Here is a 12825-nt window from a genome sequence, read left to right on the forward strand (position 1 = left end):
AGCTGCACTAAACATTTGAGAATGAATTGATATTGTGGCTGCTTACAATTAAGTGGTACTGACAAACATTGCTTAGAGCTTGATCTTGGAAACACTTTGGCATGTGAATAAAGTAACTCACAAACCTAAGAGTGTGCAGGATCAAGCCGTGGACTTTCACTGTATTCTTTTTGATTATGTAACAAACTAATTTTGGGGTTGGGGTGGGAGGGGCAACAGCAACAGAGGATATCACAGTGCTATAAAAAAAGGGCTAAATTCATAAAGAAATTTAGGCGTGATAACACCCATAATCACCACACCTAACTTTTAGTAGCCTAGAAAACCACTGGGATTCACAAAGCCTGGGTTAGGCACCTACGCTCCCTATACAATGAATGAGGAGAGACAGAAGCCTCAGAACAGGACTAAAAAAGCCAGCATGCTAGGAGGCTCCTCACCTAAGCTAACCAATGGGAGGTGCCAAGCCAAGGGGTGTGTCCTAAGCCCTGCCTCCTCTCTTGGAGATAGGCGCCTCCCTCTGCTTGGGATTCTCAGCTGCAAACCATCTCTTGGCAGTATGATCTAAATCCACCCTATGGGCCTGACTTTCCACTCTGTTACACCAGTTGCATGTGACTCCATTGACTTGAAAAGAGTTATACCAGTGTAAAGCTAGTGCAATAAAATACAGAATCAGGCCTTGTGTCTCCTGCTTTGAATTTACATGGCTGGAGAGATCTTCTCATTAGCTCATGGCTTTTGCTTTGGCTATTGTATGCCAATTATTTTTTTTATCAGTAGTAACTTCAGTGGAGAAAGCTCAGAATGATCACTTACCAGATGGCTTGACAAGCACCGCCATGTAGTCCTGGGTGTAAGAGCTGATGTACAGGAGGACACAAGGGGACTTGGTGGTACTGAAGCTGAAACTGAGCACCTCCTTATTCAAGCTGAGGTCTGGCACAGTGTTATCATGGTCTGTAGAGCTCAACATAGTTCGGCTGACTAAGTCTTTCGCACTGATCCCTGGGGACTGGAAATTATATCGGAGCCACATCCCCTCTTCAAAAAATGCTCCAACATCTTGAAAACAATAACAGGAAGAGTGGTAAAGGAGAAAGTGAATGTGCTGAGACATTCTTTGAAAAATAAAAGGAATAAATAGCAATAAGTAAATTATTATTATTGAATTTAATTGGTGCGCCTTTAGATGTCTATCTAGGATGTCTATCTTAGATGTCTATCTAGGATGAAGAAATGAAGCACCTTGCAACCATTAACAAACCGATCCTCATAACTTCCCTAAGAGGAAGGAAAGAACTATCCCCATTTTATAGATGGAGAAATGAATACATAGAGAGGTAACCTAACTTGCCCAAGGTTACACAGAAAGCCTGTAGGACATCTGGGAATTGAACCCAATTGCCTGAGTCCTGGGTTCAGTCCCTTGCCCACCAGACCACTCTTCCTCTCATACCCATCAAACTACCATGTTTATAATGTTTAGAAAGAGCAGATAGAAGGATTAAGAGTGACAAGAAAACAGTTAAAAAAAAAAAAGGAAAGTGTAGGCTGAACCAAGAATAAATTCTGAAAGGTGAGTTCTACTGGATTGTGGAATAATCTTATAGGGATTGTTGAACGCTCCAGCACTTGAGAGATTTAAAATGGGATTGGAGAAAGAACTGAAAAACCATCTACTGATGGGGCAAGTCTACACTGAAAAGGCTGAGGGGTATTTACCAACTTTAACTTCTAAGAACTTGTGTTTTTGCACTGAGGTGGCTGAGGGAAAGAAGGGAACTCTTTTCCCTCTAATGTCCCTAGCAGGAGGCAGGCACAATGGGGCTATTTGTGGTCCTGAAGAATCATCAGAGAAGTTCAACATGCCAAAGATGATGTGAACTGGTCAGTAGGGCATATAGCTAGGGCTCCTTTCCCTCAAGCAATCTGCTAGCATTTAGAGGCCAATGGTGGGTGAAGAGCACATTGTACTCTATTTTGTGTGTGTGTGTGGGGGGGTGCACATATGAGCATTCTTCCCTCAATGCCTTCGAGACATCCTGTGAGCAGAATGCCTCCCGTTAGGCACTACACTTCTATACCCTTCTCAATGTAGCTATGGTTCCCAAAGCCAGAATTTAGCCAAAAGAGGGCAGCAATCATATCAATAACATTTAGAGAAACAAAATAATTAAAACATTGAAATCAAATCAGCATTTAGACCAAATAATTAAAGCCAGGCCTTTGTGAACATTCATATTCAAAAGAGAAGCTGCCTCCGCTCATTTCTACCAATAACGCCGCACAGTCTTAAAAATGTCTTACAAGACAATAATTCAGCATTAAGGCCCTTCCACCCTGCCACTACCCTAATATTATTTACTACCTCACATCAAGAGAATAGATAAAGATAGATCAAGCATAAGAAACACTAAACAGATCAGAGGGTCCTAGTGGAGAGAAAACACAGTAAAGAAAGAACAGGAGCAAAGAACATTTGAAACCTTTTCATCCTACTAAGCATTCAAATGAAATATGTAAATAACTGATTTGATGTTAACAATTATAAAATAACTTATTAAGCTAATGATAACATTGTGACTTTTCTCACATCTATTATATTTCTGATACACATCGCCAGAGTCTTTGTCACTGGTGGAAGGGAGTATCCCGGAAAATTGCTGTTGAATGCACAAGTAATTACTATTGGCCAGGTTCTGTTGCTAGCCATATTCTGCAGAATAGTACCTTACTCCATAAGTAGTCTCGTTGTGTAGTTGCTACTCAGGAAATTCAGAGGATATTTCAACATTTGTTTTTGTCTTGAAACAAAATGAAAAGTTGAAATATCAAAACGTTTCATGGAATAAAAATCCCAAAATTTGATTTGTAAAATGTCAAAATGTTTCATATTGAGGCAGTTTGACATTAATCTGCATGCACTTGAAAAGTCATGATGCCTCATGAGAGTTGTCATTTGGATGCTGTATACCCCCTGTAGGGAGCCAGGGTGGCTTCCCTTCAAACCAGAGGGTAAAGAGCCACTCTCTCAGCCTGAGTGGGCAGGGCCAGACCAAGCTTACTCCAACCCCCAGAAGGGGAGGAGTGGAACAGGAAGTACAAAGGGTGGGACCCTTAGCCCAGTCAGGGCAGCACCAGGGAGGGAGACAGACACAGACTGCTGGCTGTTCCCTTCATACCCTGCTGCCAAGCCAGGGGAGGCCCTGGGCCAGGAGAAACCTGACTTGGAGGAAGGACTGGGGCTACCAGCCGCCAAGTACGTGGAGGAACTGGAGGCGCCAGGCAGTAACCCGGGCCAGTGTGAGCCTGACGCAGAGGGGGAGCTGAAGCTGCCAGCAGCTGAATACCCTGATGAGCTGGAGGGACCAGAGGGACCCACTCGAGAGACCGGGTAGGAAGTAGCCCAGGGCCAGAACAGCACAGTGCGGTGGGTCTATTTGGTCAGCGTGTTGCTTGCGGATGGCTCTCCGCTGACCCAGCGGCGGGACCCTCTCCTCCCGCCACTGTAAGGGCCCTGGGCTGGAACGCAGTGGAATTGGGTGGGCCTGCGTTCCCCTACCCTGGCCAACCCGCCTCGGGTAGCAGAATCCCGACAACGCCACTGACTCGTGCCGGCGCTCCACCTGCCTGAAGGGCACGCCACTGACGCTGGCCGGCGCACCTCCCTCCGCTAATTCCCTAGTGACAGAAAGGTGTGACCAAGGCCTGCCAGTGAGCCAGTAGCTCCCTACGGCCCCCCAGCGGCTTGATGGACCAATTGAACCCTGTCACATGCGCATTTCCCCCCATCGGTTGGTTGGGCTGTATCTCCCACTGCACTCTTTCTCTCTGGCAGCGCTGCTGCCATACATTGTGAGGGCCCCAGTACCACAGTGTATCATGGGAGATAGAGTGGCTAGGGAGCCTGGTCCATAGAAGAGAATGTGGGCATGAGGCACTCAGACTGAGGCATCAAGATGGCTCAGGCAGACAAACATTGTTTAACTGACCCGAAACAGAACTTTTTCATTTTAATTTTCCCAAAAGACCATTTTTTTGTGTGGGAAAATAGACATTTTCCCCATATTTTCCATCGAAAGAGTGGTTAAATGGAAAATCTCAACCACGTCTGATATATTTAATAGTACACTCCCACCTATTTCATACTTAAAACACATAATCCAAGACTAACATTGTTACAAAATACAGCGAAGGCTGACTTCAGAAAATACTCAAGGGAATGAAAAAACAATTGCCTAAGGCTTGTAGAGAAACATAGCCATATGCAGTATGTAGAGTGATAACCGGGATAGTTACTTAAAACTGTAGCTTGCCTAATAATACTGAGCTGTTGTACAGGCTTCAGTATACAAGGTAACATTGAAAAAAAGCAATTTCTTTCCAGAGTTTTATTAACAAAAACATGGGCCATACTTTATGTTAAGGACACTGTCACAGGGTGGTCTGAGAGTCCTTTCAGGCCTTAATTACAGACACACTACTTCAGGTCTCCTTTACTACTAGCCTGTTTTATTTTGTTGTTCCAGCAGGCCTCTGCCTATAGTGCTATTTTCAAGCCCTAGCCAGTGTCCCCACTCGCTTCTGAGGAAGGGAAGAGAGCACACAGACATCCTGCCTGCTTCTGGCACTCCACTCCAAGGCTGCCATCTTCCCAATTTATATGCATCCAGCTGCTGGGGTTTCTTCTCCTTCTAATTAGTCCCTCAGCTGTAGTTCTACTCAGTTGATTGACCCTCCAATTAGGTCTCAATTAACCTATATTGGTGGGGTTTTGATGATAGCATGGTGAGTCTGCTCCTGACTCAGAACAACCTATCACAGAGCCATGTATAAATAAAGGGTAATAGATATTATAAGTATGTTATAGACATTTGTAATATGTGTTAAATATGGCTATGAGCCAAGCTTATCAGCAACATTATTGACTATTGAACTCTATAAAAATATGAGTTGAAAGCCATTTATTAAAACAGCTATCATTTATTAACCCTTTATATACTATTTATAAATGTATGCTTTATATAAAGAGACATCAGATTACCATCGAAACTGCTAAAATGTCAATATACTATACTATTTAAATAGAATTTCATTTTATATCGCTCCTTCCATATTTGAAGTATCTCAATGTCCTTTACACAATTATAAGCAAATACTAGTAGCAAAACAGAAGTGTAACCCAATACTGATTTTACAAGATATGCAGTAATGTTTGCCTGGTATTGGAGGGTAGGAATGTGCCCTTAGCTAAAGGCAAGGTAGCTAAGATGTAAGAAAGGGGTTACATTACCAGAGATTTCATTGATGCCCCTTTCCAGTGTCTTGCGAAGCACTAGAAAAGATTTGTCTTCCTGTTACTTTATAACGATTTTCCAAGAATTGATATATTATATTTAGAAGTGACACTGTAGGCACATAAAACAATTGTCCAAGCTGTGATCTCACAGTCCTGGAAATGATGTAGAGCCACTGTGATAGATTTAGAGCTGTCATTTCTTAGGAGAAATTTTAAATCACCTCCAGATAGTTATGGGAAAGGCAATTTAGTTTAACATCTTTGTTTTTCACTAGACCCAATTTTTATGCTCGTTTGGATTAATAATTAAGAGGACTATTGTGCAAACACCTACCATCAAGTTTAGTGCTTACTCCTGTGAGTTAGCAGCATTGAAAATAGTGGGACTGCTTATAGTATTAAGTACTATGTACAGTAGTAAATGTCTGCAGGATTTGCCCCAAAATAGCATCTTATGTAAATGTTAACAAACAACTGAATGATAGTTCTGTGTTACATCATTGTCTAGATGATGCTGATGCAGAAAGGCTACTTGCATGTGTGGTTGTTTTTTCAGTCGTGGGTGAAATGATACATGTATGTACAGGGCGAAAGTCTGCTCTCAGTTACCCTGGTGTCAATTTAAGGCTCCCTGCAAAAACCCACATGGCTGCTACCTTATTTCCTTGAAATCCATCCTTATAACTCATCTTGCTTAGAAAAAAACATATTGGTTGGCAGGTGGTGAGCCAATATTACTGCTATTGTTTGGCTTGTTACATCTATTAATTGTGCACACAGCTCATCTGTAAAATTGTTTTTTCCTTTTCCCTCCCAGTCTGTTTGCTTTACCTGCTTCTTATGTCTTATCTTTTAAACAGCAAGCTCTCTGGGGCAGGGATAGACTTTTACTACATCTCTGCCCAGTGCCTAGCACAATGGGGCTCCCTGGCTGGGAATACCAGCTCTCCCCTGCCCACCTTCTCACCAATGTGGGCTGAACCAGCATGCAAAAAACAAACAAAAAAATCTTTCATGGTTCATGTGACATTTCTGAGACTAACCTTGCCTATATTACAGTCTAAAACCTGCAAAATAAATGGAATGTTCTTGAAAGTAACTTCAGGTAAGGACACATAAATAATTACCAGAATAGCTGAATAATTATAAATGTACCATATATTGCAGCATACCTTAAAATCTGCCTCACATTTGCCTTTAAGAATCTTCGGGACACAGTTTACTCTGGATAGATCAGGACTTTTGTAGCAATTTATACATTTTGGGCTTGATCCTGCAAGGTGCTGAGTGCCCTGAGCTCAGGTTCCAGTTCAGCAAAGCATTTAAACACATGCTAAAGTCAATGGGATTTAAGCACACAACTAAATAGCCATCCTTTAAAGGCTTTGCTGAATAGGGATGTACTGATTGACTACAAAGGTAGGTGAGGGTGCTCAGGAGTGGGCCCATTATTTTTCTGTTAAAATATCATAATCCAAAGGCAGATCATTTTTTCTAAATTGTACTCAGTTATGACTTTGAAATACTGATTGCTGATCAACGAGGAAATTATCTACCGGGAGGACACCAAACACTGATCACATTGAGGGTTTTTTTTAAATAGGAGGTATATAAGTCCCTGATCCATGGAAAACATTTAAGAATGAGTGTAAAGCACTATTGTCTGAATGGATATTTTCCTGAATCTGCACCTAAAAGGGAATGACATTTTTTGTTTAGGAAAAATAGTGATTAAAGTAAAAGACAACTCCTTGTTGATGAGGTGTAGAGGAGATTCCATATACCCACTGTTGCCCTCTTTTGGAACATGTTAGATGAGATATCTGAAAAGAAGAGATCCAGGAGACAAAATATGGTAAAGGGCTACTGTGTACACTGTCCTTTTGAGACAAAAGCTTCAAGGAAGAGATCATGGCAGTAGCAGATCAGTTTTCTTTGGCTAGCGGCACATATTTCCAAACCAATATGCAGTGTAGTCACGCTCTGTTGACAGTCATAGCAAAAACATAAGTAAAAGAAGTTTGGATTAGCTGTCTGGAAAAGCACTAGATAGGATCTGTGAAACAACAGAAGCAATTTTACCAAGCCAGAAGTATACTCTCAATATGAACCATATACATTTTGCAAATCTACTCTCCCATTTAAAAAAGGGATAAAACAAAACCTCCATGCAAAACACAGATAGATTTAGAACTGACAAACTTATTCTGAGGTTCAAAATAGTTCCACCAACTCCCTACCCTCACTCTCAACCGATTATTTTCATTTTGGCACAATCCAGTTCCAATCAGACCCAGAAGTGTTGAAAATTTTGATAAAAGCTGTTCTTGTGCTATTTCCACCTGGACCACAGACAGGAATTACCATAAATCTCAAAAGAAAGCAAGTTGTCGTGAGATTTCCAGTCTAATGTTGCAGACTGATTCTTCTCTCCTACTGGTTTTACATCAGTGAAACTCCACTGACCTATCTTTCCTTCTCATGCATCATCACAAGTAATTAAGATTCCGCAGGCCAAATGCTACCCTCAGTTATACCTGCAACCTGACTGTCTTCAGATTGTGATCTTAATGACAACTGTAAAAGGCCATTGCCATCAATGGGTTTTCACAGGTCAGGTGTAGAGAACAGAACTTCATACACAATTCTGTCGGTGATGCACAAAAACGCTACAGAGCCCAGATCCTTCTGCAAGAGCTGAGTTGGCTCTGTGCTGTTAACAGGAGTAAAAAAATTGGGTAAACTTACTGTAACCACTCAGATAAGCAGATAGGACTCTGCATGTATACAAGAAGCAGATCTGTTGAGTAAAAAATGCCATTTTCATATAGTTACTTAGATGTAGTGCACTTAAAGACAGGATATCTCTATTGCACTGGCACTAGGAAAGGCATCGCTGTCTGACACTTGTCATCTGATAGACTTCCAAATGAGTTCCAAACTGGGTTGTGATCTCCTTCCCCTATCCAAAAGAACTCTGGTTACTTCTGTGGGCTTAGTGTGTCTTAATAAAGCCTCATATGTTTTCTGCTGATTAGCATGAAAGCTATGTTGTTAAGGGGCTTGTTTCTGGTGATGTGGTATAATTGTGCATTAAGGATGAAATCCTAGCCCTATGTAAGTCAATGCTAAAACTCCACTAACTTCAACTGGGACAGATCTTTACAATGGTTGTGGGACTACATCATGACGATGAACATTATGCTATCTGCACCACAGAAGGACACATGAAAAATGCAGCAACAATGGATGTTTGTCTCTTTACTTCCGAAACCTCAGCTGAAATACAGGCTTATAGCTGGAAGCCATGTCCAGTGCTGAGGCTGCAAGCTTTTTCCTGCCCACAGGTACATAAGTATAATTCTTTCACACTGCCTGCCAATTATCAGATATTCAACCCCCTTTTTTTACTTGATTGGATTTTGATTATTAGAGCAAGACATCTCATGACGATGTTTCCAACCAAGGGCATATACCACTAAATATCCATCCTTTAAGGGCTTTGCCTTGTGGCTCGTGCACAGATTTTTAAGTGACCTAACAAAGCCTCTTTCCTTGTCGATTGTCTTCTTTTTTTATGTTTCTCAACTCTGTCCCCTCTCCATCAGTACAGAGTATGAACTACCTACAGGAAGTATGTCAGGAAGGGCTCGTACTACCAGAAGTGCTAGACAGCACCAGAAATTGCAACTACTGCCAGACTGTGGTCACAAAGACTGTAGGACTGGTCTACACTACCGCTTAAGTTGATATAACTTATGTCGCTTTAGGGTGTGAAAACGACACTCCCCCGAGCAACGTAAGTTACATCGACTTAAAGCAGTGTCTACAACGGCGCTAAGTCAGTGGGAGACGCTGTCCCGCTGACATAGCTTCCACCTCTTGCGGGGATGGAGTAATTATGGTGATGGAAGAATGCTCTTCTGTTGGCATAGCGCGTCTTCACCAGACATGCTACAGTGGAGCAGTGGCATTGGTGCGTGTGGTCGAGTAGACTTGCCCTAGACTGTTGAGACACCTGCTGGCCAAAGGATAGTAAAGGTAAGAGTCTCATTGTTTTTCTTGATCTGGGAGAGCCATTTCACTGAGACTTTTGAAGACAGTAACGATTTTCAGTTAACTGCTCAGTGTACTTAGGGTTTATTCTGCTCTCAGTCCCACTGTGAGTTTAGTTTGTGCAGACAAGAAAAAGTGGGGATTTAAAGCTTTTTCTAGAACAATTCCCAACATGTGTTCTTTGGCTGTCATCACTGTACATTTTTGAGCATTCTGGTGGTGGAGTCAAATGGAGAAATACAGCAATTATTTATTCCAATTAACAATACACACTCATTAAATGTCTACCCCCCCGCCCCGATTAAATAGATCAGTGCTCAAGGCAGAGAAGGCAAAGTTGGAAAAATAGCATGCAGTGATGCCTTTTATGCAGCCTGACCAAAGCCCATTGAAATCTATGGTAAGATTCTCATTGATTCAATGGGCTTTGGATCAGGCTCCCGATGAAGTCATTTTATTCCACACTGTAAGAGAAGGGTGTCTATAATTAGAATTCCATTTTGCACAAATGCACCAAAACAATTCAGAACTTTTGTTCTACTTCGCTATGCATAGAGGGAAGGGGGTAGGCCAGAGGAAGGCTGGAGGGTGTTGTGCTGCAGCCACAGAGGGACATTACATTGGGGAATAAATTAGAACTGCTCCTTAGAAGCTCTCACTTATACTGAGTCTGGTTGACCCAGGATCATGGAGCTTCCTCCCCTTCACTGCATCCAACTGGAGTGGAGATTCCCGCTGTTTATTTATATGAAAATATCCCAAGTAGCGGGGAAAAAAAGACAAGCGAAGAAGAAAGCTGCATAAAATATACATCAGAAGACCTGTTCCTGAAGAAAATGTTTTTTGCATGTTCCTGTGAGGTAGCAGTGGGTCTATGTGGAGATGCTCCCAGAAGTAACATCAGAGGATGTTTTGCAGTGTTGCCAGAGCAATTCCAAAAATATTTGCAGTGGCTTTCTGCAATCTCCATCATTCCATGGGATGATGGCCCAGTGGTTAGGGTACTAGAATGAGGCTTGGAAGATATGGGTTTAATTCTCTGCTCTGCCATAGGCTTCTAGTGTGCCTATGGCCAAGTCACGAAGAGTGTGTTTTCACAGCACAGTTAGTTCCCGTTATAAACTCTAGTGTTACCCTTAACTCGACTCTTGTCCACTCACAAAAAACATCTAGTTTGAATTAAGCTGGGCATTAAACTCAAGCTAGCTGGCTTATCAGAGGGGGTGGGTCAAGGTGTGAGTGATGCTGATGTTTGAGCGAGAGGTGCAGTGAGGATGCAACAGCTCTAGTTACAACTACTCAGCAGTAGCTAATTGAATCACTCTGTGCTGCTAATCATATCGCTCTGTGTAACTAGTGTTGTTTTGCAGTGTGGCTGCTCTCCCTTGAACTAGGCTTGCTTGAGTGCAGAAACTCCAGTGTATTAACTTGAGTTTACTGTTACAGTGAAGACAAGCCCTTAGTCTCTGCCTCATTTCCCCATCTGTAAACTGGGGTTAATAATACTTCCTTACCTCACAGGGGTGGTCAGAGGACAAAATACAGACTAAAAGATTGTGAGGTGCTTGGATACGAGGTAATGGGGCCATAAAAGTATAACATATGGATACAGCATACAGGGGGGAGGGATAGCTCAGTGGTTTGAGCTTTGGCCAGCTAAACCCAGGGTTGTGAGTTCAATCCTTGAGGGGGTCATTTGGGATCTGGGGCAAAAATTGGGGATTGGTCCTGCTTTGAGCAGGGGGTTGGACTAGATGACCTCCTGAGGTCCCTTCCAACCGTGGGATTCTATGATTCTATGAACCCAGCGTGAGAAGTTTGAATCTGCTCTGCCTTCATATGGATCCTCATTCACAGCAGCTAAAAAGCTTGCTGTAGGGGCTCCATTCATCTCCAGTAAAAAAATTGAATTCAGTGGATAATAGCACCAGGGCAGTCCTATTGTAATTGGCTGACAGAGAAGTCAAAATTTATCATGCTTTCTGACCCACAACTGTCAGGATTTTTGAAGTTATCCCTTATTTATTTGTTTTCTGTATACAGATAAATAAAACTTTGCTCTTTATTAGAAATATATTATGACCAATGGTAGACTGGAAAGCTTTATCCCACTACTTTGGTTTGTATTCTGGTTGAAATATCTCTTTGAGTAACGTGAGTGGGGAAGGGGAGATGATTTTTTGGATTAAAAATCAAAGAAAATATTTTTCTAATAAAGAAATTCTATGACTTTATGAGAAATGTAATTTTCAAAGCAGCATATACTGCATTCTCAGTAAGAGAGTACATGCAAGACACAGAGATATACTTGGTTAGAACCTCTTCACGGAATGTATAATATTTTTCACACATATATCTGTTCAGTTAATATGTATGCATTATTAGTTACCTTTCTGTACAAACCAATTGGACCCTGCAATCTGATTTATGTGGGCAGACATCTGCCCCTATGCAGAGCCCAGATTTGCATGATCAAGGCCAAGGATTCATAATCCAGAGAAAAGTCCTTATACAGTTATGGTTGAAAGACCAAGGCCATACTGAATATAATAGATGCAGTATTTATTTTAGCTCACAAGGTCTTCAATTCAATGAGTAATAAGAATTAAAATGCCACTTACTTTAAAAAAATATATTTACAGCAAAAACATTCAGGCATTTTTAAGTAAATGGAGTTACATGTGCGTAAATGGGGCAGAATTTGGATCTGACCAAGCGTCAGACTGTAGGATTCTGTCAGAAGCTGAAGAGCTGTTTTTCTGACTCAGCCTAACAGCCAGACAATAGTGTTAACACCAACCCAGTGTTATAAAAGGCTGAGTTCCTCTTGGCATCAGAAAGAGCTACAGGGAGAGCCAGCAAATCTGGCTCAGAAAAGCCTTTTAATGTTGTAAGTGCAGTCCTGCTTTTGGACTCTACTTAAATATAAAGGCTAATCCACAGGAAGGAAAGGAGTTTTGTACTATAGTCTATTATGGGTGGGTATAGGGAGTGGCATAAGGATTATGATTGTTCATACTAGTCATTTAAGTTTCACCATAAAAGCATCTGTGTGCACCCATTGTGTCCTTAAATCCCATATTTATGTGTGCATATTAGGCAACTGTGCACAGAAAAGGACAGGATTGCATTTACATTTCCAACATACACGGAGGCATGTGAGCTAAGTCATCAGCTGTGGAATGGTTCAACTGTCACTTAAATAGGTTATAAAGTTAGAAGGGACCATTGTTCTGTTCTAATCTGACTTTCTGTGTAACACAGGGCATAGGACTGCCTGGAATGGGAAATGATTGTAGTGTTGGGCAATTTCCATTTCTCTCCCTGGGTCCCTCCCATTTCAATGCTGGGGGAAGAGAGGGGAGGGGGAATTTCTTCCTCCAGTTGGCCCGTTGGGAGATCTCCAGAGCATGACACAAACACTTGTGCTAGATACTGATTCCACAATTTTGCCCTCAGTTGTTTTA

At 41.8% G+C, this 12825-nt stretch overlaps 1 protein-coding gene across 2 annotated transcripts in view; it reads right to left on the minus strand.

The window, feature by feature from the left end:
• CNTNAP2 (contactin associated protein 2) overlaps positions 1-12825 on the minus strand; it is a 1640949-nt gene that overhangs the window by 116484 nt on the left and 1511640 nt on the right. For both annotated transcript variants that reach the window (XM_074945269.1, XM_074945270.1), the window contains exon 19: positions 820-1065. In XM_074945269.1, coding sequence (XP_074801370.1) covers positions 820-1065 — 246 coding nt within the window. The remainder of the gene's footprint in view (positions 1-819; positions 1066-12825) is intronic.

Source organism: Natator depressus, chromosome 2, assembly GCF_965152275.1.
Source record: "Natator depressus isolate rNatDep1 chromosome 2, rNatDep2.hap1, whole genome shotgun sequence".
NCBI classification, from domain to species: Eukaryota; Metazoa; Chordata; order Testudines; family Cheloniidae; genus Natator; species Natator depressus.